This window comes from Electrona antarctica (assembly GCF_951216825.1).
Source record: "Electrona antarctica genome assembly, chromosome: 11".
Classification (NCBI taxonomy): Eukaryota; Metazoa; Chordata; class Actinopteri; order Myctophiformes; family Myctophidae; genus Electrona; species Electrona antarctica.
Window position 1 is genome coordinate 10,286,958 of NC_136792.1, and position 26,809 is coordinate 10,313,766.

At 45.4% G+C, this 26,809-nt stretch overlaps 1 protein-coding gene across 1 annotated transcript; it reads left to right on the forward strand.

The window, feature by feature from the left end:
- Positions 1-9,664: 9,664 nt before the first annotated feature.
- On the forward strand, positions 9,665-25,812 carry tmem91 (transmembrane protein 91; the record flags this gene model as incomplete). The annotated part of the gene is given in 4 exon segments (XM_079513687.1): positions 9,665-9,973; positions 9,975-10,157; positions 21,481-21,630; positions 25,657-25,812. Coding segments are annotated over 4 exon segments (798 nt in total).
- Between the last annotated feature and the right edge of the window lie 997 nt (positions 25,813-26,809).

Below are 26,809 nucleotides of genomic sequence, written 5' to 3' on the forward strand. Positions count from 1 at the left end.
GTGGGGGTCCCCGGGGGGGTCCCCGAACTTCCAGGCCCACAGGAACGCGCCCATGGGGTGCCGGCCCACTTCCGGCGATGTTACGAGTGAGTACGGATGAGGACCCAAATGCAGGCGACAGCAGGCAGAGCAATTAAACTTAGAAAGATTTATTAAATAAACTGAGGTTCTTCCATATAAACACCACCAAGCACCAACAAGAACACAAGGCAAACACAGGACTAATATAGACACAGGATAACAGGGCACAGGTGGAACCAAAATACAATCAACACTAGGATAGGCTGGGGGACTAACAGGACACAGGTGGAAACACTGGCACATCACAAGGTAGGTTAGACAAGGTTAGGTAAAAGTAACTAGGCAGACAGGAAACACTAGGAACCATACTACAAAATAATATACACAAAACCAAGGCAACAACAGTCAGGAACACATGAGCAAATACATGACATACTGAAACAGTCCGAAATGCTTCTGAAATGACAGAGTAAGGCTGAGCTCACACCTTTCATGCAATTCTCTGTGCTCGTTGGGTGTTGTGTCATGGCCGCCCAGCGGCCCAATGCATTTCCAATGGAGGTCACATGGTTTGACCCAACATTGTGTTGTGTGAGGGGGAGGGGCGCAGTCGTGCGCCCCTCCCCCTCACACAACACAATGTTGTGTCAAACCATGTGACCTCCATTGGCAATGCATTGGGCGGCCATGACACAACACAACATGCATCCAACGAGCATCCAACGAGCACAGAATTGCATGAAAGGTGTGAGCTCAGCCTAGGCTGAGCTCACACCTTTCATGCAATTCTCTGTGCTCGTTGGGTGTTGTGTCATGGCCGCCCAGCGGCCCAATGCATTTCCAATGGAGGTCACATGGTTTGACCCAACATTGTGTTGTGTGAGGGGGAGGGGCGGACGACTGCGCCCCTCCCCCTCACACAACACAATGTTGGGTCAAACCATGTGACCTCCATTGGCAATGCATTGGGCGGCCATGACACAACACAACATGCATCCAACGAGCATCCAACGAGCAGAGAATTGCATGAAAGGTGTGAGCTCAGCCTAAGGCTGAGCTCACACCTTTCATGCAATTCTCTGTGCTCGTTGGGTGTTGTGTCATGGCCGCCCAGCGGCCCAATGCATTTCCAATGGAGGTCACATGGTTTGACCCAACATTGTGTTGTGTGAGGGGGAGGGGCGCACGACTGCGCCCCTCCCCCTCACACAACACAATGTTGGGTCAAACCATGTGACCTCCATTGGAAATACATTGGGCGGCCATGACACTACCCAACGAGCACCCAACGAGCACGAGAATTGCATGAAAGGTGTGAGCTCAGCCTTACCGTGTGGGCCAATATTGGCTCGTGCTTTGAGTTGCTTTGCGGATTGGATGACATGCACGCTCACTCATTGCACTGAGGCGTGTATGACTGTATAACCCATTCTGGGAGGGAACACCTTTTGGTGTTTCAAGGATTATGTTATACTTATTGAAAGTATAGCAGATAGCAGAAAGTGCAGTGACCAATGAGGCATCTATATATTTTTTAAATAGTCGCAACACTGGCAAATCACAGGAGTGGTTAGACAAGATAGGTAACAGCAACAAGAACAGACAGGAAGCAGAACTAGAAAATGAGATACACAACACCTGGGGAAACTATAGTACCAAACTACAAACAAGGAACATGGACAGAGGATACAACTAAATGTCCAGCATAGTCCAAACCTGAGAGGAATTAAGCCAGCATACATGACATGTGGTTGGAAACAAGGACTGAAGGGAGCAGGGGAGCAGACCATGACGATAAAGATCATGACAAAAGGTGTATCTGTCAGTGTGTCTGTCATATTGCTGTTGTTTATGCTGCTGTGGTATAGCTATAGCCTTCATGCCCAAGTACGGTGTTTCCACATGGCTCCAGACTGGCCTTCAAGTGATCTGGTCTAGAGCCCATGACTTCCGTATCCAGTAATTTACATGCACAACATGCACCAGTGCATAAAATATACAGCTGTCCTCATCGTAAAGAGCATGGTGTAACACTTGATGCGGCGTGATGCTGTGGTGTTACATGTCGTAGTAAAGAGTAAGAGTCTGTTTATTTAATAATGTTGAGGATCCGCGGCAGCAGTCAAACCAGACTATACTATACATGTCATGCCTCTGACTGGACATGCACGGGATGCCATGAAAAAGCACACACGTACGCAGCAGGGGCAGCTTTGTTTGGTTCTGTGTAAGAAAAAGATACGTGACTTTAACCAACGACCAATATTGGGATCGGGATCTCTGTATCAAAGCGAAGAGAGAGGGAGAGAGAGGGGGAGAGAGAGAGAGAGAGGAGAGAGAGAGGAGAGAGAGGAGAGAGAGAGAGAGAGAGGAGAGAGAGGAGAGAGAGAGAGAGAGAGAGAGAGAGAGAGAGAGAGAGAGAGAGAGAGAGAGAGAATATAGGAAGAGAAGTTGTCTATAAAAGTGTCAGCCGGTGATTTGTGGCTCTGTCCTTGCAGTCTTTTCCCTCCTCTCTGCCCGACTGGATGCTTTACGAGCAACAGAATCCGAGGAAGAGGTGGAAGGCAGCCTTATAATAATGGCCGACAGAAGTCCTTTTTATGGCAACTTGGGTATCCAGGGTGACGGTGGAGTGGGTGGGGGTGGAGTGGTGGCTGTTGGGGGGGGACGGGGACGGGGACGGGGACGGGGACGGGGACGGGGGACGGGGACGGGGACGGGGGTGGGGAGTGGAGCGGAGCTGGGATAGCGTATATACAATAAAGCTGAGTGCATCTCTCCTGGAATGAATCTGCCACGGGTGGTGGTGTGGGGGGGGGGTGCAGGGGGGCAACGAGGTGTTACATTTGGTGCATGCGTGTGTTAGTGAAGTGACTTAATGAGAGTGAGTGTATGGGAGCGTGCGCGTGTGCGCGCGTGTGTGTGCACGCATGTGTGTGTGTGTGTGTGTGTGTGTTCTGTGTTGGTATGCGTGTATGTCAGCATGCACTATACTGTATACTGTCTCTCTGCATGTGCACGTGTGGGGGTTTCTGTGCGTGCGTGTGTGCGTGTCAGTGTAGGAGGAGGAGGAGCGGGTCTTCCGGCAGCTATAGGTACGTTGGGCGCTCTCAGTGACGTCAGTGAGTGTGTTGAGTGATCAGCAGCTTGTTCGCTATGAGTGCTACTAGCAGCGTTCTATAATGGAAGAGGAGGCAGGGAGGGAGACAGAGAGACGTGGTGGTGGGATGGGAACACATTCCACGTGAGCTGAATGCATGCAGCCCTCATAGCATCACACGCCCGGCAGCCCAACAATCACTTTCCAAACCAACTGTGTTTGCGCCCTGATGATTGCTGCATGGGGCTGGAAGGGTGTGATGTCATGTCAATAAGGGATGCACGATTCATCGGTAGCATAATCGGAATGGGCCATATCGGCCATAAAAATGCCATATCGGTATCGGAACGGTCTCAAAATAATACAGATTATTTAATCGGTTTTCACCAGCATTTCTTTTTTTTTTTTTTAATTTTATTTAAAACAATTCTACATTTAATTTGTGTACTCTCATCTCATCCAGTAGTCATTCAGTTGTGAAAACAGACGCTTGGAATAGAGTATACTGTATGCTATTTATTGATTAATTGAATACTTTATTAACAGGCTTTGGGCCAAGCCCATAGGGCCTAGGCTTATTTCCCTTGCGGTCCTCTGTATAATATCGGAATGTAATGTAATGTAATGTAATGTAATGTAATGTAATGGAATCGGTCAGAATCGGTATCGGCAGATATGACCCTGCAAATAATCGGAGATCGGATATCGGTCATAATTTGATAATCGTGCACCCCTAATGTCAATATAAGTGACGATGCATATTTTCTTTTAAATATTTTATGATTGTTTTTTGGATTTTGTGCCTTTTATTGATAGTTATACAGTGAAGTCGGACAGGAAAGAGGGAGAGAGAGGGTGAGAGACATGCAGCAAAGGTCGTCATGAACGGGACTCGAACACGCAATGCGCTGTCAGGCTAGAGCCTATATGTGGTACGCGCCCGGGGCCGCTAGGCACCCGTGACGATGCATGTTTCCATCACTGTGACTCTACTATCAGCCCGGTATGACAGGCTTATGTTTGTGACAAGGAAGGAGGACTCTTCTTGACATGTTTGTTATCAATCAGAATCATCTGTGAAGCAGTGGGTGAAATTATTACATTTACTCACGAGAAGCGATAGTTTACTCAATGTTTGTTTAGATGCACAAATTTACATATTAATTACATGAAGTGCAATGCAAATATAGGGCCTACACCGGATTTAGCGAAGATGCTAATTTTCTTCCGCAGTCCCCACATAACAAGGAACAAAAACAAAACAAAACAAAATAAATCACACCTGTGCAAAGTGAGCGGTGCAACTGTACCGTGTGGGGGTCCAGACAGTGGAATACATTACGTTACACAGGGACACAGAGCATAACACTTAATTACAAGAGCAAAAGCACTACGCACACAACATGAAACTAACACAACAAAAGATTAAGGAATACAATAATAAGTAAAACCAACCCAGTCACCCCTCCGAGGACCAATAATGTCATGACCAATCCCGCAATAAATGGTGCATTTATATATAAAACACTATATCAAGTTCATCCTAATGTGTACGGAATGGATAGCCTGCCCTAAGCTAAGCTCACCTGCAATGCGAGACCATTACAGTACAGTGTACATTCATGTTGCTCTCGCACGCTCCGTGTAATCTTGCCGTTGATCAATCTAGATATGCTATTATATTAAAGGACCACTTCACCACTTTTCAACTTATCTTCATATAGGCCTAATAGGTCCTCACTAATGTTCCTGATAAAAAACATTTTTTTTCCTACTCAGTCTCATAGGAGGGCTGTGGGCAGTTCAGAAACCCGCCCACCAGTGACATCATCGTTAGGCAGATTCAGATTTCTTTAAAAAATGTTCATATTTGTATTATTATTATTATTAACGATGGCTTCCATTATCGCATTGCAACTTTTCAGGAATAGAAAGCCTGCCGTTTGTATTAGCTTGGATTCCCCATAGATGATGTCACTGGTGGACAGGTTTCTGAACTGCCCACAGCCCTCCCAAGAGACACAGACCGGGTAGAAAAAAATGTGGCATTTTATCATGACCATTAGTGAGGACCAATTATATGAAGGTAGGTTGAAAAGTGGTGAAGTGGTCCTTTAATGTTATACAGCCCATTGACAAAAATTTTACTGTATGGCTGCTACCCTGTAATACGTAGCCTTATGTTTTGTTGTTATGTGTGTGTGTGTGCACGTGCGCGCGTGCGTGTGTGTGTGTGTGGTGTGCATGCCTGCCTGCGTGAATTCCCTGAAGATTTCTGGCTATACTGACTGTAAAGGTGAAACACATGTAGTGAATTCTTCAGAGAGAGTTACAGTGTAGTTACTGTGTCCAGTGTTCAAGGCCGCCTATGATCTGTTAAGTGCTTTGAGACCGCGCGGTGCTGTGTTTGCAGTTTTGGAGCTGAATTGATAGAGCTGATGAACATTACTTTCTCAACCGAAAGCTATATGATTCAGGATCAGTGTTGATTTCGTCGACTAAAACAAGACGAAAAAATGTCCGTCGACTACTAAAAAACACTGACGAAAACTAAATGGAAACTAAAGCTAAAACTAAGACTAAATATACTGACAATTTCGTCAACAAATAAAAACTAGATTAAAATGTTAGTCATTTTACAATTAGTTGCATGCTGAAAATAGACGATCTACAAGCCCACTTGTAGATCGTCTGTAGAGCCCACTCGGCTATTTTCAGCAAGTGAAAAAAACAGTCATTACGACGGCATCAAGGCCCGTCAAAACACATTTTGTTTGACTAAATCAACTATAGATTTAGTCGACTAAAACTAGACTAACACTAAAACATTCCAGGTGACTAACATGTGACAAAACTAAACTAAAACTAAACTATCATCGAATTGTTGCATGCGGGAATGTATAGCCGCACTGGGTTACCTATACGTCAAACACCAATCAGAGATCAGACTGAGAAAAAGAGGAACTAACCAGGTGCTCAACGGAGATAGCAAAACGTGATAATGATAAAACGGTGCTCACACGGATCAAAAGCGGGATCAAGACATGGATAAAAAGAGAGGATCCGGGCACTCAAAGTAAAAAAATGAGGAACGCCTTTATTAAATTAAAACTGCCAACATGTTTTATCATGAAACATGCGTAAGCTAAGAACATAGCAGTGGAATATATCATTTTTGGGGGTCCGTGACATGAAAATGTTTGAGAACCACTGACATTCTGTCACAGTCTGTCTGTCTGTCTGTCTGTCTGTCTGTCTGTCTGTCTGTCTGTCTGTCTGTCTGTCTGTCTGTCTGTCTGTCTGTCTGTCTGTCTGTCTGTCTGTCTGTCTGTCTGCCTGCCTGCCTGCCTGCCTGCCTGCCTGCCTGCCTGTCTGTCTGTCTGTCTGTCTGTCTGTCTGCCTGCCTGCCTGCCTGCCTGCCTGCCTGCCTGCCTGCCTGCCTGCCTGCCTGCCTGTCTGTCTGTCTGTCTGTCTGCCTGCCTGCCTGCACTGCAGAGAACATTTTGGTTCCATACCAACAGGACCCATGCAGTGCTGTAGGCTCTGTGGCAGTGAGTCAGGCCTGTCATTCCCACAGGCTCTTGCCAGATATTAAGTTCACTTGGCTGGACTTTTCCATTAGTCTCGCGTAGCCAGACAACTATAATTCCACAATCTACGAATGCTATAGTATATATAGCATTTGAAAATTGCGAGAGGCAACAGTCTGGCAACGCAAGACTATACTTTTCCATTGAAATGCATAGCCCTTATGTTACTGTGACGTTTACCTCCCTGTGTGTGTGTGCGTGTGTGTGTGTGTGCGTGTGCGTGCGTGCGTGCTTGCGTGAGTGTGTGCGTGCGTGCGTGCACACGCACACGTGTTTATACTGGCATTGTCCTAGTATGCTTCCAGAAACAATATGAACTAGAACTGCACTCTGTCGAGTGCCTACTTGCTTGTTGCACACAAATGGCCTACTAGTGCGCAAGCAGAGCGTGCAAGTGCTGTAGACCGCTATAAACTTTCAAATCTTAGTCTCACATATTGAATTATTAGATTTACCTATTTGCTACGTACCTTGCTTCTGAAGGAAAAAAAGTAGTATTTTTTTCATCGTTACGTCACCGTCAACTATACCCTGGCATTGGTACTTATATTCATCACGTCTTATGCTCATATGTCCATATATGTGTACTGTACATGTCTATATGTATGTATATGTAGTTTTCTGAGTGGTTGGTGGTATAATGTGATCGGCTGGGTGGCTTGATGCGTATGTACTTGACACTGAAATGTATCATCATTACGTCACCATCGTCAACCAATTATACCCTGGCATTGGTACATAATCTTCATCACGATTCACGGAAAACATACCTGCACGGTCAGCTTCCGTATGTCCGTATGACATCATATCACGTGCATTCTAAGGGACATTGGTACATATCTTCATCACGTCATGGGACATATGCTTCGTAGCATGACAAAAACACACCTGCACGGTCAGCTTGGGGCCAGCATATGACGTCATAACATGTGCTGGCCCCAAACACGCGCATGGTAGCACCTGACTGAAAACACGACTTGCACGCCCTGCTTGCGCAAGTAATAAGGGGCCCCTTAGTAGGGTGATCAGATCCAAACTGTTCATTTGAGGGACATAAGTATCGCTTGTGTGGGACAAGTGGGAAAGGACGGGGTTAACCACGTATTACTCAAGTTGCAATTTGTTAGTTGCTACAAGAGAGAGGTCTAGCCAACACCAACTGCCAAATGCCTTGATGTCATATTCGACCATGGGCCTAATATTGCACGTCATTTTGTTCCCTCTGGCGTCTCACATTTTGCTTTAAAATGCTAATTATGGTCATGTGTGGTATGGTCGACTTGGTACTGTAGCCCAGGGAGTATTTCTCATGTTATTTTAACAGGCTTAATAAAAACACATCTTGGAGGAAAAGAGACAATGAGAGATCTTTACAACAGAACGCTAACTATCAGGGGACTAGCTATTATGGCATTTGAACATTGACGCCTGCCAGTCACAATGTGGGACAAGGTTTCCATTTTGTGGGATGCCTGTAAAAAGTCTTGGAAATGAGGGACTGTCCCACACAAAGGGGACATAGTCATTTTACAACGTGGTGACGTTAGGGACTCTATACATACTTAGTACATTGACATTAAGCCTTTCTTCCAGAGCGATTCAAATGAGTGAGCATGGTTGCTCAATCATGACATTTCAACTAACTAACTCCATTACGTCATGTCATCGGTTAATTCCCAACACTATGTCTAACAGGCACTTCCATCTTCTCTGGACAGAACTGCAGAGTCTAACTAAATTGTGTGTGACCTTCTCTCTCTCTCTCTCTCTCTCTCTCTCTCTCTCTCTCTCTCTCTCTCTCTCTCTCTCTCTTGGCAGCACTGTGCCAGTGCAGCCAGCGGACTCGCGCTGTCACCTGACTGCTGGACTGTCCTCAGTAAAACCCCCGAATGAGAACGGACCTCACGGCAACTTTAAGAATACACGTCCCGGAGGAGTGCTGTCGAGGGGAGAGGAGTACAGAGCTGTGGACTCACAAACATAAATCAATACCAGTCAGCCAACAACAGATCGGAACACTCACGGTCGCAGTTACTGTCTGCAGAAGCACATGTTTGTTTGCTTTCGAACTCTGGATCTCCTCTCTGCTTTCATAGATCCCTTCAAATCAATGCTGCTGTTAGAGCTATAGCAGATGCATTCCTCATATACATTTTTGGTTTGGTTTTTAGTGTCCTTCTTTTGTACACTTAATTTGAGGCTGAGAAAAAATGTATCTCAATCTTCTCTGTGATTTTTTTTCCTGATCACAATTATTGTTTCTTTTTATCCTTGAAAGGGATGTCAGAAGTTTAAAACATTCACCGTAACACCACGGCATCGCGTATAAAGGACAAAGGATTGATTCTGGAAAGCCAAAACATTTTTCACAACCTCTTTTCATATAACCCATGCTAATCAACACCCAAAACCATCATTAATTTACATTTCCACGTCAAACGCGAGAGGGAGTGCATTCAACATTATTCATGAACCACGACTCACATGCGGCGAGCAGGTGAAATGGGAGACACAAAGGTGCCACGTCGTCAACTGTGACACAAATAACTTGTGGCACATGAAGAAAGAAGGAAGCTTGGAGACAGGCCCTGCAGGAGCTTAGGTCTCGCTCCACGCGTCTCCCCGGCATCAGTCCATCACTTGACACGTGGCGGGGGGAGATCGAGCTGGCACTGACAGAGCAAGGGCATCACTCCACAATGATCCTGGCATGTGTCCTTGAGCTCCAGAACAAGGCCTATAATAAGAGCGAAATTAAACGAATAGGATTAAGGGCAGATTATCGCCGCGCGACAAAGGCCGGCGCAGCAGCCGCTTTTGTGTAAAATCCCAAAGCGGTGGCTCTTTAGGGGAGATTAACTTGTTGTATAGGCCCCTAACGATTGCTTTTTTGGCTGCCGATGCGGCGGCCTCCTCCTGCGCAGCTGGCGTTATCGTAGTTGGGGTGCGTTGCATGGAGAATCTGGACGAGTTGGAGCACCCTCTGCTGGCGGGGGGGGACAACCACAGCCCCAAAAACAGCGGGGTGGGGCAAGTGCCGCCGCGCCTCGTACCCGGCGCTGGGCCAGCAGGCGCTCCGCCGGGCCTGTTCAAGGGCATCTTGGTGAGGTGCGAGGAGGACAGGGCCTACCCTCCGCTGTCGTGGGGCGGCGGATACTGCGGAGGCCCGCCCCAGCAGCAGCAGCATCAGCAGCAAGTGCTGGATCCCTGCGCCTTACCGCGCACACTGGAGTCCTTCTACCCCGGGGCCCCCCCCCATCTCATGGGGCCCCCCCCACCACACAGCAGCAGACTCCCTGCTGAGCAAGGACTACCTGGAGACCACGTTTGTGGACATCCGCCCGGGCTCCACGCTGGAGAGGAAGCTGCTGGCCGAGGCGCAGGACTTGCACAGCGCGTCCTACTGCAGCATGGACGACGAGGATGACCTGCTGCCTGACTTTGAGGTAAGCGGGGCCATGCATGCACCGCACCGTGCTGCGGCATGGGGTCCTCCAGACTCCACCGTGCTGCAGCATGGGGTCCTCCAGACTCCATGCACCACACCGTGCTGCGGCATGGGGTCCTCCAGACTCCACCGTGCTGCAGCATGGGGTCCTCCAGACTCCACCGTGCTGCAGCATGGGGTCCTCCAGACTCCACCGTGCTGCAGCATGGGGTCCTCCAGACTCCACCGCACCGTGCTGCAGCATGGGGTCCTCCAGACTCCCAGCATCATCTCATTTATGTATAGAAACCTTTAAAATAGAAAGGAGAGGTCGCACAACTGGTAGTCCCGATGCCAAAATACTTTTTATTTACCAACTTTTCGACAAACAGGTTGCCTTCTTCAGGGTATGGGTACCCATACCCTGAAGAAGGCAACTTGTTTGTCGAAACTTTGGTAAATAAAATGTTTTACGAGTTGTGCGACCTCTCCTTTCTATTTTAAAAGTTTATCTCCCGTGGTCAGCACCTCCCTACTCTTGGTGTGCGCTCCTATACCTTTTTGTTTGCCTATATAGAAACCTTTGTCACACTTTGGACACGTTTTGAAAAATGTACCTGCAAAATACGGATTTTTAATTAAATCGTTCAAACATATCAGAGAGTCTATACATTTTCCCCAAAAGGAAATAATTAATTCTGACCTGAAGCAGGGATAAAACATATCCCTGCACTGTTGATACATGATTAATGACCAGAGGGAGGGGGATAACAGCAGAAGACAAATAGACCCCCCCCCCAGTATGGCACGGCCCAGTATATGTACTACTAAAATCACTCACAACAGAAGCGCCAACACCAAACAAAATACCTTTTATTACTTTACTATATGTGACTAAATGACTTAAGTGACTATATGTGACTGAGGGACTTTTTGAATTTTCGTTTTTTCATATGAAAGCAGGGAATCATAGCTTCAAAATGACATATTGGTTGTTCAGTTTGACCCACCAGTTTTGGAGATATGGCTTATAGAGTAATGTCTTGCAGAAAACAGCGAGTTGTTTAAGCATTTACATGTCGATTTCAGCTCTGACACTTATTTCAAACATGCTCTATGTGTATGAAGAGTGTGAAGAGTCTGCCTGTGCTATTAACTCATTTTGGGGGGAAAAAGAAAAAAAAGTTTTTCTCCTCTGGTGAAAAGCTGGAGTTTGCGCGATGGCAGGCTCTCAGTCAAATCTGGTCACATATGGTCAAACTGACAAACGAGGCCACATACAGTGAGAAGGGTGGGTAGTACTAGTGGGTACAGTCAATCACCATGGCAACAAGCACTGAACAGTTACATTAACACTCAGGATTGTACAGCGCAGAGTTCATCCTTGCCATTAGCCTCCATAGCCAATAATTAGCTGCATTTGCTCAAGTGTAAGAGACAAGTACTTTATGGCAGAGTTGATGAATGTTCATCCACCTGGAGCCTCTGCATGCATTTGTGTCGTTTGGGAAATTGCGGGGTTAAAAGCCCCCGTTTAGTTGTGCACCAGCGCTGCGCACCTAAAATAGATCTACAAGGCGTACAAAGCTCACTTGTAGATTGTCTTTAGGTGTGATGACAGCACTCAACCAAGAGGCATATTGGCAGACTGGAGAAACTCAGCTTGAATCAAAATGGGAGTGAATCTTCTCCATGACGACACGTGATGTCACGTGCATGTCACGAGGTCAGATCCATGTATGGAGATCTCCATGATGTCACGAGATGTCACTACCATATATGGAGACGTGGGTGACTAAATAACTAGATGCACTTTTTGAGTGGTGTAAACCACTTCTACAACTGGCTTTGTTAGTTTATGTGTCTGTCTGTTTGTCTGTCTGTCTGTTCGTACCAAAAAATGAGCATGGTTGCTATGGTCACCCAGTTCACACGGGTGTGATATTACGTCAGACCACAGCTGATCAGTCTATATAAGACCTTACACCACTCAGTTCACACAGGTGTGATTATACAGAGTGGGACCATTATTGTGACTGAAAGCATGACATAACCTGATTTAGACTTTAATATGGGGTTTAGAGAGGAGACCTTTATCTGGTTGTTGCGTCATTGCGTGGAGTGAGCATGTCCGAAACATAGGAAAGAGCTAAGGGTGCACTCACACGGTTCATGCAATTCTCTGTGCTCGTTGGGTGTTGTGTCATGGCCGCCCAGCGGCCCAATGCATTTCCAATGGAGGTCACATGGTTTGACCCAACATTGTGTTGTGTGAGGGGGAGGGGCGCAGTCGTCCGCCCCTCCCCCTCACACAACACAATGTTGGGTCAAACCATGTGACCTCCATTGGAAATGCATTGGGCCGCTGGGCGGCCATGACACAACACCCAACGAGCACAGAGAATTGCATGAAAGGTGTGAGTGCACCCTTAGCTATATGTGTTCAATTTCTAGTTCTAGATGCAAGGCAAAAAGAGGACTCCCTGCCCATCCAAAAGACCCTGTTGGAGGTGCAAGTCTAGTTAGCAGGCATGGACTTCAAAAAAAGGGAAATAAACCTTCCAAGGAAGGGACTGCTCATAATCACAGTCAGTGGTGAAAAAAGTACTCAATTGTTTTACCAATTCTGCAATTTAGAACTACTTCGTTACAAGTAAAAGTACGGAATTGAAAATGTACTTGAGTAAAAGTACAAAAGTATCGGCATCAAAATGTACTTAAAGTACTAAAAGTAAAAGTACTCATTGTGCAGAATGTGCCATTTCACAAGTTCAAAATGTGTACAAAATCTATTGAAAATAGCAGATCTACAAGCTTGTAGATCGGCTATTTTCAAATGGCCGAAATGTATAGGGTTGAAGTGGTTAAGGTATGTTTTCTAATCAAAATTAAAATCTCCAAAGTAACTATAGTATTAGTAACTAAAGTTTTCAAATAATTGTAGTGAAGTAAAAGTAACAATTTTGGCTCTGAGATGTAGTGGAGTAGAAGTAAAAGTATTGGAAATTGGAAATACTCAAGTAAAGTACAAATACATCAAAAAAAGTACAGTACTTAAGTAAAAGTACTTAGTTACTTTCCACCACTGATCACAGATAGGCCCGACTCACACCTTTACATCTAGCATACAACATTGATGCATGCTTGTTGTATGAGATGTATAGCTGATGCAAGCTCGCAGTGTATTTCCAATGGGAGTCACATGGTTTGACACAACATTTGTGTTGAATGGCTTTCAGCTGTGTTTCGACTGCCCCCCTCCCCCTCATACAACACAAATGTTGTGTCAAACCATGTGACTCCCATTGGAAATGCATTGCGAGCTTGCATCAGCTATACATCTCATACAACAAGCATGCATCAATGTTGTATGCTAGATGTAAAGGTGTGAGTCGGGCCTTTGGGCTGAGCTCACACCTTTCATGCAATTCTGGTGCTCGTTGGGTGTTGTGTCATGGCCGCCCAGCGGCCCAATGCATTTCCAATGGAGGTCACATGGTTTGACCCAACATTGTGTTGTGTGAGGGGGAGGGGCGGACGACTGCGCCCCTCCCCCTCACACAACACAATGTTGGGTCAAACCATGTGACCTCCATTGGCAATGCATTGGGCGGCCATGACACAACACAACATGCATCCAACGAGCATCCAACGAGCATGAGAATTGCATGAAAGGTGTGAGCTCAGCCTTAGGGTGCACTCACACGGTTAATGCAATTCTCTGTGCTCGTTGGGTGTTGTGTCATGGCCGCCCAGCGGCCCAATGCATTTCCAATGGAGGTCACATGGTTTGACCCAACATTGTGTTGTGTGAGGGGGAGGGGCGGACGACTGCGCCCCTCCCCCTCACACAACACAATGTTGGGTCAAACCATGTGACCTCCATTGGAAATGCATTGGGCCGCTGGGCGGCCATGACATAACACCCAACGAGCACAGAGAATTGCATGAAAGGTGTGAGTGCACCCCTAGGCCTGACTCACACCTTCGCAACAGATTGATGTATGCTGACGTATTGACTGATGCATGCTCACAATGCATTTCCAATGGGAGTCACATGGTTTGACACAACATTTGTGTTGTATGAGGGGGTGGGGGGGCAGTCGAAACACAGCCGAAAGCCGTACAACACAAATGTTGTGTCAAACCATGTGACTTCCATTGGAAATGCATTGGGGCAAACCCTTTCATATACATCTAGCATGCATCAATGTTGTATGCTAGATGTAAAGGTGTGAGTCGGGCCTTAGGTGGTCTTGGATATCATGTCAGGATATGTCAAGAGTTCATTGACACACGCACATGGAATGGAAAAGACCTCGGAATTGAACTTTTCAACCATTATGTAACATGTCTATACTTCATCATAGCACCCACACATGTTTAGACCCACTCATGTTCGTATACACACTCTTTTCCTTGTGAACAGTATTATCTTGTAGAAAGATTCTGCCCACATATAGCCCGAAAGGAATACCAGATAAGAGAGGAAGAGCACTTAGGAAGAATCGTGTTAGAGAATATAGCACTTATTGTAAGTCTCAGTGTCTGAAGGAATGAGCCTTAGAATGTTTTTAATAAGGAGCTTATAGTTCATGCTGTTCTCATCGCGAGGGACTTAAAATGACTGCCTGCATGAGCACGTAGGTGTTCATTTACAACCAAGCCTGTGCTATTTTTTCTGTATGTTCGGATTAATTTCATGTAACGCTCTTTAAGTGTGGAATGGATTTCCCTGAATATGATCAAAGAAAATCCGTCCTTTTTTTTTTTTAACTTTCTCTAGGACACACTGGTGCATCAGGGATTTGAAGAATGGGTTTTATTACTAGAGCAGCCAGGCTAAAGCTACAACTACATACTAAAACTCCCTTACTAGAGCAGCCAGGCTAAAGCTACAACTACATACTGAAACTCTTGTAGATCGGCTATTTTCAGCAAGTGTAAAAGTGTCAGCAAGTGTCATTACGACGGAAACAAGGCCCGCCAAAATTCATTTTAGTCGACTAAATCAACTGTAGATTTAGTCGACTAAAATCTTATGATACTTAGTCGACTGAAACTAGACTAAAACTAAAGCATTCAATCCAGGTGACTAAAATGTAACTGAAACTAAATGAAAACTATTCAACAGACTATGGGGCGACTCACACCTTGGCCTGACTCACACCTTTACATCTAGCATACAACATTGATGCATGCTAGATGTATGAAAGGGTTTGTTTACATCTTGCCCCAATGCATTTCCAATGGAAGTCACATGGTTTGACACAACATTTGTGTTGTACGGCTTTCGGCTGTGTTTCGACTGCCCCCCACCCCCTCATACAACACAAATGTTGTGTCAAACCATGTGACTCCCATTGGAAATGCATTGTGAGCTTGCATCAGTCAATAAGTCTCATGCATCAGCTATACATCAATCTGTTGCGAAGGTGTGAGTCGGGCCTATGACTTAAAACTAAAATAGGAATTTGCTGCCAAAAACAACACTGGTAGGAAGGCGGCTTCAAAGATCCCATTGTTTAGGATTCCCTGGTGATTAACCCACAGGGCTGGACTGGCCATAGGACGTACCGGGCATATTCCCGGTGGGCCGCGACCGTAGGGGGCCGCCATGATATATATATATTTTTAAAAAAGGGTCCGGGCGTGCTGCCATTCTGCCAGTGCCATCATGATAATTTCACTGTACCTGTATCAGTGAGTGACAAATAAACCCTCTTGAATCCTTTTGCCAGTATCATTCTTGTGAGAGCAACAAAGGGTTGTGTAGTTGTCTGTTGGTTTGTATCATTGATGTTGTTCTGTAAAAGTGGTGGTATTAGGTCTTGTTTGTTTGTGTGTGCCTGGCGGTATAGTTGCTATATCTGCACGCTGGTTGTGGTGGGCTGGTCTGGGCCAAATTCGCACGAAAATGACCGGGCCGAATTTTTGTCCCAGTCCAGCCCTGTTCACCCACCAGGGCACATAACTACCAAGGCTGTATAGCAGCTGACCCTGGTTTGTCCAAGACCCAAGGACCACAATGGAAATAAGTCACTAGACTTCATGGTGGTTTTATCAGTTTCTGTGAGAAGCACATAACGTCTAATAAATCGAATCAAATCACACAAATCTAATCAATTCAAATCAAAGAAGCACTTTACTGCATGTCATCAAAGCTCTCTCGTCTGGCCTTGTCGTCTCTGTGGAGTGTGGACAACTATCTGGTCCTCTCCGAATAAAGCATGAGATGCCATTGATTATGTAAGGGACAGTGGTGGAAAGTAACTAAGTACTTTTACTTAAGTACTGTACTTAAGTACAATTTTGAGGTATTTGTACTTTACTTGAGTATTTCCAATTTCCAGTACTTCTACTCAGATCTCAGAGCCACAATTTGTACTTTTACTCCGCTACAATTATTTGAAAACTTTATAGTTACTTTGGAGATTTTAATTTTGATTAGAAAACATACATTAACCACTTCAAACCTATACATTTCGGCCTTTTGAAATTAGCCGATCTACAAGCTCACAATGCGTCACGTTGCGACGCATTGTGAGCTTGTAGATCTGTTATTTTCAATAGATTTTCTACACATGTTGAACTTGTGAAATGGGACATTCTGCAATATGAGTACTTTTACTTTTAGTACTTTAAGTACATTTTGATGCCGATACTTTAGTACTTTTACTCAAGTACATTTTCAATTCCGTACTTTTACTTGTAACGAAGTAGTTCTAAATTGCAGTATTGGTACTTTTAGTAAAACAATTCAGTACTTTTTCCAACCCCTGGTAAGGGAAAATCAACCCGGTACAGTGTGTTTATTGAAATATTATGAATAATGCTGAGGCTACGTGTGCTGCTGGGTGCTTTGTTTAATTTTCACTGTGTGTGTTTGCATTGCATACTGCACATCCTGACTATGTGTCATGATGATGTGACGTTTTGCGAACTTGTTGACCTGCTATTTTCGACATGCGACACCGTTGACAAACTGTATAAATCGGGCGTGAAGGTTCATTCCTCTGGCAGTGTAACATGCATTGCACACAGGGTGACCTCAAAGACAGACGTGACCTCATTCATCTGGTACACTTCTCAAGCCCTTAGGGACAAACCCGGCTCTTTATGTATCTGTACAGTACAAGGTACAATAAAATGTCCTCCAGGGTGACATGGGGTGAGCCCTCATTCTGTGTGCCTTTGGGTGTGTCCACCATATCCCACTTCCCGACTGCTTTTCACAGACTTTTCACAGTTTAGTGTTGTGAGCATACTGCATAGACTAGAGCGTCGCAGTCCCCATCCCCCTACGAGGACCCAGGAAATAATTTCCCGTACATTTTCCTCATAGACTTTTCAAAAAGTATTTATTTAAAGACGGTTATACGCCGCGGACAAAGCCAACTCGGATCGTGACAAATCATGACGATAAACACAATGTTTTGTGCAGATGATGATGTACGATGATTGATAAGAGCGCCCCTCACTTCACGTGTGTGATGTTTTTAAATGTGGGCAGTGGGCCAATGTGTTGCGATTTGAAAGCAAGGAAGAGATTTTTTCAATTCATAAACTTACTGTACCAGTTTAACCACTTTCAACATTTGATTGATTGAATTCTTTATTAACAGTTTGCAATGTCAGTCACCAATGAAATGTAGGCTACTGTGGTGAACTCCTCCAACTATTGGAGTATTGGATATTTAATTAATTATCATATTTTTTGTCCAGACAAAATGTCTTGTCGATACCGTGCTGCGAAGCGTTGTGAGCTTGTAGATCGGCTATTTTCAGCATGCAACCAATTGTACAATGACTTATACTGGGTCTCTTGTCCACTAGTCCCTTCCTAACATTTTTGTCTAGTTTTGATTTGTTGCCGAAATTGTCAGTATATTTAGTCTTAGTTTTAGTCATCATATAGTTTTCATTCAGTTTCCGTTTAGTTTTCGCCAGTGGAAAAAGGTAGTCGACGGAACATTTTTCGACACTGATCTGTATGAGCACAGAATGTGCTCAGCTGATTGGCTCACTTCACTCAGGTCCCCTTTCCACCGGTTGGTTCAACCGGTGGAAAGGGGGTCACAGCACCCTGGGCAAGACCTACGCTGAAAAGACTATCAGCGGAAGTGGCGGAAGTGTTGCGTGTAAGATAACTACGTCACGCGGTGCGGCTGTGTTTACTAGTCCCCACCGAAACAAGGAAATGACGTTGATGCTTTACAAATCAGTTCACATTCTCCGCGAATGAAACAAGTGTTGTGATTGGTCGGGAAAATATCGTATCCGGGGAAAATACATCTGATGGATGTTCCGGAGGATACGTCCGCCGATAGCTTCTTTGCCTTACGTTGTGACCAGGCTCTTCTTTTCGCAGTTAAGTGAGCCTGGGACCGAGGCTAGGGTCACAGTGAGATTTACTAATGGGCGTGGTATTGTGTTTGTGAATCAGTGGACCATGACACAGGTTAAACACAACTCTTTACTTTTCAAACTCAGAGTAATCATAACAACGGCAAAGCATGCAGCATCATACTGTTGTAGTATATCAAGACTGAAGTAGTCGATCCCAGATAATCCCCCCAATCATCACAAGGCAACACAGGAATATGCAACGAGCGCAGCACAATCAAACAGCTGTCAGTGAGACATAACATTTCCCCCCCCCCCCCTGGCAAAAGTTCAAGCAGACCGGGACATCGAGGCCTTGGTCAAGGACAGCGCAGCACAATCAAACAGCTGTCAGTGAGACATAACACGTGGCTAGCGAGTGAGGGCTGGAGCCTAGCTAGCCTGGCCCAGCCAGTGTGATTTCTGGGCTAGATGGGTGGGTGCCACTGGGAACACGGCGGTGGATCCTATTGGTGCACCGCTCTGAGCACCCATCCCGATCCCAACGACCTTTGCTGTGTGTCACTCCCCATCTCTCTCCCCATTTCCTGTCAGTCTACTTCCCTATAAATAAAGGCATGAAATCCCCAAAACTAATATTGAAGGAGCATTCAGTGATTTGGAAAAAAACCCTGGTCCACCCCGGTAACAAGATGTGCACATGCACGCACTACAGTGGGGGGGGGGGGGGGGGGGGGGGCACGCGACAGGCCAACAGCACACATACCAAGGTCCACCCCCGCTCGATCATAATTGGCGGCAGGGCTGGACTGGGACAAAAATTCGGCCCGGTCATTTTCGCGTGAATTTCGTCCCACTTCGTCGAGGCACACACAAACAAACAAGCCCTAATACCACCACTTTTACAGAACAACACAAATTATACAAACCAACAGACAACTACACAACCCTGTGTATTTGTCACTCACTGATACAGGTACAGTGAAATTATCATGATAGTACTGGCAGAATGGCAGCACGCCCGGACCTTTTTTTTTATTTTTTATCATGGCGGCCCCCTACGGTCGCCCTGGACTGGCCCGGTATGACCTGTGGCCAGTCCAGCCCTGATTGGCGGAAGGCCCCTCTCTATCCTGATTGGATGAAGGCTTTGCCACCTAGCCAAAAACGAAACCTACGGTTTTTTGACCCCCAGGGTTAACTGGGGAAAGGGAGGAACTCCTTATATGGTCAGCACACTCTATAGTAGGGAGGATTATCACAACAAAACAAAAAAATAAGTGATATTTGAATTAAGTGAAATCACTGAATATAGCCTACCTTTAAACATAATAATAACTAGAACTGCACTCTGTCGCCTACTTGCTTGTTGCACACAAGTAGGCCATAAATGGCCTACTAGTGCGCAAGCAGAGTGTGCAAGTACTGTAGACCGCTACAAACTTTCAAATCTCAGCCTCTCTTTGAAAGAACGTTTGCAATATTGAATTAGGTTTAGTAGTATTTTGAGCATATGACGTCATATCATATGCTGCTAAGGGACATACGCATCGTAGCACCTGAATGATAACATTACTTGCACGCTCTGCTTGCACAAGTAATAAAATGCTTTGCCCAATGCTTTCTTATACTTAACCCCTGTCTGATGTCCTTTGATGCATGTTGCTGATGGTATAAGTAAATGGTAAATGGTGCATTTATATAGCGCCTTTATCCAAGGCACTTTACTTAGATTGTGCATTACATTCACCCACACACATTCACACACCGATGGCGGAGGAAACCATGCAAGACACCAACTGCACATCGGGAGCAATTAGGGGTTCAGAGTCTTGCTCAAGGACACTTCGACGCTAACTCTGGGGGAGCCCGGGTTCGAACCTCACGGTTCCCGTTGGCGCCGCTCTACCGGCCACTCTAACCTCTGAGCCACTGCCGCCAAAGTCATTTTTCAGTCAACAGTGGGAAATTCACGGAAAGATCACGGGAGGTGATACAGTCATTGGGCACGTCTTCCGCAATTATTGTTTTTGCACGGAAAATATTAAAAGTAATCCGACAGGGTCAGACTAAGAGAGGACATTAGATTAAATATGCTTCCCTTAAAAACAGACATGCACGCACGCACGCACGCACGCACGCACACACACACACACACACATACAGCATGAATCATGAATAGCCCGCGGTTAGTGAACTTAGTGTGCATGTTACGGATAACCTCATTCAGTCATATCCTCTTACTCGCTACCAGCAAAGTCTTCCTATTGCTCTGAAGGACGTAAAACAACACAACTAAATATACTTGTATATATACTTGATCCCCTTCTTTTTTTCCCTATATATATACCCCAAATCTCTTCGCCGAGAGTAGCCGATCTACAAGTTTCATGCTGTTTTGCAACGCGACACGTTGTAGATGTCACCATAAAGCATTACACTTGTTTACAAGAGGGTCCTTGCTCTGTGGTGGTGTCCCAAAGTGTAATTAAACCATTCTGGACGGGAACCCCTTTTGGTGTTTTAAGCATTATGTTGTACTTTAGCTATTGAAAAATAGCAGATCTACAAGCTCATAGCGCGGCACCGAGTGCCGCGCTATGAGCTTGTAGGTCTGCTATTTTTGAAAAATCGTGAAAATGTGACACAAATCTTTGAATATATATTCTTTCAGAGCGAACGTTTTTAACTCAAATCTTTGCTTCTGGGGGAACCCTGGAACAACATATTTTCAGATGGGGGTCGGCGGCCGATTACATATAATCTTGGGGGTCCTTGACATGAAAATGCTTGAGAATGACTGACATAAAAACATGGGTTTTTCTAGAAAACTGTCAGGATTTAGAAGACATTTGTAGAATCGTTCCCAGGTCTAAAGTGTATTAAAGGTCAGAGTTATAAAAGCATAACCATGGTTCTGCAACCCGTCGAGGAGCATGGCTGCTCTGCCAGTGAAACCCTGACTGTGTGATGGTGTCTCCCCGTGTTGCCCCCAGGACTCGTCGAGTGATGATGACTTCAGTGATACCGACAGCGAGAGCAACTTCCCTCTCATGATCCCTCAGGATTACCTCGGCCTGGCGTTCTTCTCAATGCTGTGCTGCTTCTGGCCCCTGGGCATTGCTGCCTTTTACCTGTCCCAGAAGGTATGGTATATACACGCACACACACAGTATGCGCACGCACGCACGCACGCACGCACGCACGCACGCACGCACGCACGCACGCACGCACGCACAGTTCTTTCTTGAACTGGCAACGTACCAGACAGTGTTATAAGGTCAGGTGATTTCAGATGTAATTTGTCTCTTATGTTATATACTGTATGCCTGTAGTAGGTTGTTTTCTGTAGGATTGGTTGTCCAGTTGACTAATGACTATATGGAGCTAATACTCTCTGTTGGAAGATGATCCTCTGATGGTATTGACAATCAAGTGTGAGTTCTGCCTCTTTTGTCCTCTCTCTCTCTCTGCAATATGTGTTAAACAAATATGACAGCTATAGGTCACAACAGGTGATGGCGTCTTGAGTTCAAGATTGGACATTATGGAATTGCTTTGGCGGGGGGGGGGGTGGTTAACAGGGATTACAACAACACCATTCGTGAGATTATGCCACCAGAGCTTTCAAAGCTTTAGAACCAGACTGGTGGGAATGGCCCTATAATAATGCCATGCATGCTGGTCATTTTTTATTCATGAATGATGCACAGGATATTAAAAGCGAGCGTGAATACATCATGGGTCATCCGAAAGTGCCATTTCTTTCTCAAACTTAAAGGTAACTAGACCTGTACATGCCCGTCGCATTCGGCCACCGGCCTACTTGGGAATGATGCAACTTGGGAACCTAATGATATACGTTGTCATTGCACCCGTTTTAACTGTCACCCGGTGTCCCACATGGATATATGTGTATGTGCCTGTGCCCACTGGCAGAGCCTGATTGGTTGAGCCTCAATTGGCTGAGCCAGAGGCTGGAAATTGCACAGGTGAAAGGAGTTGGCCTCTTTAGGCCCACACTGGCAGAGCCTGACCAGAGCCTTTTGTGGTGGCTCTGGAGAACCGTGGGTCCGGCCGTCTCGATACCGGGCACTGCACTCCCTGCGGGGGTGTGGACCACGTGTGTCGAATGTGAAGTCGGTGGGTCAAACGGTTCTCGAGTTACGTGCATTACATTGTAGTTTGCAAGGGTTATACTGTGCAGTGTACACACAGTACCTCTCTTGGTATATAGAAGGTGGTGAACAAAATAATGGTGAGCCAGGTGGGTTACAGTGATAGAGGCTAGTGTTCCTGTACTCCACTGGAGGACTTCTCATAATAATAAGCGTCCTGTACGTGCGGGCCGCGGACGGAAATTCCATTAACCGAGGCACAAAGTGAGCAAAAGGCCCTATTGTTCCCGATCAATGTCCTTTCTAACCGTTTAATTAGAGTCATAACAAGCCGCTCCAAGGTGATAGATTTCCAATTGCACTGAGTGCTACCTATAGCTGTACCACTAGGGGTCAGAGTCAAAGACACTGAGTGCTACCTATAGCTGTACCACTAGGGGTCAGAGTCAAAGACGCAGGACAAGGACGTGCAGAGAGGGTTAGAGAGGCAGGGGCTGAAATCCCGTAAGAGCTATAGGGCCGTTTTGGACAAAAATAGCGAAAATAGCAGATCTACAAGATCAGCTATTTTCGGGTCGCAAACCCAGCACTCTTTATCTACTGGAGATGTGGTGTACGACATGGATTTCTTTTATTTTTTTCTACATTTTTATCCCACGATTTTGTAACTGATTTTTTCACCCAGTGTCAATTATCTAATGTAATCCTGGGCGCTACACTTCCTCTGCCAACCTGGGGAGGCAGCAGACTGACCTCATGCTTCCTTCTATGCATGAGGAGTCCAAGCTGCTTCTTTTCACCTGACATGGGGAGAGTTTCCCCGGCCGGACATAGCACGTGGAAGGAACACGTTATTCCGACCAGTTCCTTTCCCCTCCATCAGGCGCCAGGGGGAGGTAGTTTAGAGACCAGGTATACGACATGGATTTCGAAACAAATTTGTTCAACGCAAAATGCTGCGTTCCAAGTTCAGGAGACTTCGGGAAAAAAAGCAATTCTCCTGAACGCTGCCTCCCGCCCGGCATGGCATGGAAAGGAGTGGCATTTTTGCATCTCTTTCATCGTAGTAAAATGCTGCATTCATGGTCTGGAAAGGGCAGTTGTGTTACGGCCGCAGGCCTGTAGTCTGTCTGGGTCTGTGTTGGTGCGCGCAGCGTGCGCCCCGTTGCCTAACCCCTCCCTGCAGATCCGTCAGCGCAGCCATTGGTGGGGAGCGTTCTCGTTGCTCCACCGTTGGTCGCTCTCTCCGCATCCCGCTGCTCCAACCGGCATCTACACCTGAGTCCACCTGACAGCATAAAGGCGTCCTGAAGCCTTCATTCCAGGCCGCTGCCCGTCAGCTGATCTCCAGAGTGGAGTAAGCTAGAGGCAGTGCGCCCTCCGTGTAGAGAGAGAGAACTCACGGAGTAACACCAGTTTGCAAGAGTTGCATTTATCTATTGAGTGAAACCCCGTCCGTTGTTACATCTAATGTTAAAGTGCATATAACATTGTGTCATGAGCAAGAGCAGGTAGTATTCATATAGTATTTCATGTTAGTTCACTTAGTTAGCTAAAGCAGGCTCCTCACCAATGTACTTTTGTTTGAGTTAGGATAAGAATAGAGTAGTCAGTTAGGCTCTCTTGTTTTCGTTAATAGTTAGTCAGATTCGGGAAGTGTTTCGGTTAGGACTAAGAGTTATAGGATGTTTTGATCCGTTCTTTGATTTAGGACCTGCACAGCTCTGCTCGCCCTGTACATGGCACTTGTATAGCACGTATGTTGTATTCCACTAATCTGTACGCCACACAAAGAGTAATAAAACAACTTTGGCATTTTACCACCTTGCCTTATTCCAACAATAACCGTCCTAGACTCGGTGAGTCGTAACACAGACGGGTAAAAGGGCAGGGGCTCAAGGCAAGCCCCCTTTGATGTCTATGTGTGCACGTCCCTGGCGCGGGATGAGAACGGGAGGAGGCGGTGATGAATGAGGGACAAACAGTGCAGGCTGTGTGAGGTAGCATTAGTTGAGATAATAAGCTTAGAATGTGAATAGAGTGGCTGGGAAAATTAACTAGGAAGGGCAGCGACAAATGATGGCTAAAGTCTTATAGTATTCCACACACACACACACACACACACACACACACACACACACACACACACACACCCACATGCGCGAGCGAGCGAGCGTTCACACGCACGCACGCGTTATACAGTATACGTACAATGTCGTACATACTGTGTGTATACATTGTATGAACGTATAATACAATATATACTGTATGTACTATATGTAGTGTGTATACTGTAAACATAAAATGTACTATACAGTACATATACAGTATGCTGTGTATAAATAAACATACTAAAAGGTATACAGTATGCTTGCTGGTTGTCCATCGTGTCACATTTTGAGCAAATAAATAAAAAGAAGAATCATCACTAAAAACATCTAAGAAATGGAAACAAAACATGAGGGCATAGAGACTAGAGGTAAAACCAGTGTAGCTAAAACTAATGCTTTTGTTAAATAGGTAGGACTTTGGTCACAGTTTGGAGGCGACCGAGCAGAAGGCCCGGTCGCCTATGGTACATGTATATGTATAGATTGGTCTTGATAAATATATTGTGTAGAAAAATATTGTGTAGCTGTCGGGAGGAAACCTCATAACTCCATTTTTGAGGTTTTTGATTTTTTTTTTTTTGGCATAAATCAGTGCTATTGAACACCCTTTACGTCTGTGTGTGGTTTCGAAAATATTGAACCAATGGAAAGTAGTAAAAAGTGCTTTGGACAAAACCTCTTAACTTCATTGGACCCTCAAAATGTCTGCTAAAGCAACTAACTCCACCACCTCGCCCCCTCCCCCTGAAGTAATTGATATATAAAGTTACAACACCAACTTTGATAAGGCTGTATTGCTTTGTTTTAAACATATAAGGTTTTCTTAATTTCCTGAAAAATGTAAATTTTTAATTTCCTGAAAAATGAACATTTTGGAGTTATGAGGTTTCCTCCGGACAGCAGAGATGTGTAATTATTTCTCTTCTCTTCTCTTGTTTGTTAGACCAACAAGGCATCAGCTGAGGGGGATTTCCAGGGGGCTAACGCAGCGTCCCGCCAGGCTCTGTGGCTGTCCGTGCTGTCCATCGTGTTTGGAATTATTACGTACATCTGTGCTATTGCAGCGCTCATCTCCTACCTGTCTGGAAAACCACCATAAAAGCACCCCCCCCCCCCTTTCCTACCTCTCTCTCTCTCTCTGTCTCTCTCACACACACACACACACACACACACACACACACACACACACACACACACACACACACACACACACACACACACACACACACACACACACACACACACACACACACACACACACACACCAACAGAATACCTGGGACAAGACCATGATCTCACACAATTTCTCTCCCTTGAACCCGTTGAATGACTGTGAAGTAATACTATACTGACAGACCTTATCAGTATTTTCCTGTTTGTAATTAAGTTTAGGCCTATAGCTATCATTCTCCTAAAAAACTAAATTGGATCCTCTCTGCATTTTGTCAACCAAGGTTTCTTATAATCTACTCTGACTTGTTTTAGTTTTGTATCAACCATTTGTAAAGACAGTGCTTTTTCCTATACATGGTGGACAACATTATCATGTGGACACTCCTCATTTCAAAAGTACGCCCATAACCCTAAACCTTAAATGGAAAACATAACGGACATGCACCTTCCCTGGAGTCTGTGTTGTGGGTGTGTGTCTTTGGTACATGGCCCTCTCTGTATGAGAACAGAGTGCAGAGTGCAGAGTCATGAGAGAAGGCTTACCAAGGACATGGAAGCATCTAATCCCAATGGACCTGCGCTAGCCTGTCAGAGAGTTATACTGTCTCCTACTGGCAACTACAAATCCTTTATGTATGTACATCAACCACTTCAAAGTTTCAATGCACTCCAGAATACCAGTGACTGGCTTTGGTTCTTTTTAAGCAGACATACAAGTAAATCAGTAATGTGCCAAACTCTGGATTGGAGAGGACTTCTTCAGTACGTACTGGAGTAGAACAGAACAAACAAATGTGCCGCGGTAAACTTATTCCATGACTTATTCCAATTCACATGAAAGGAGGCAACTCTTTACTCTAAATATAGAACCGTTGTATTTTCTCCTCCAATTATGGCGCCACTGAAGGGACTGCACACCAAAC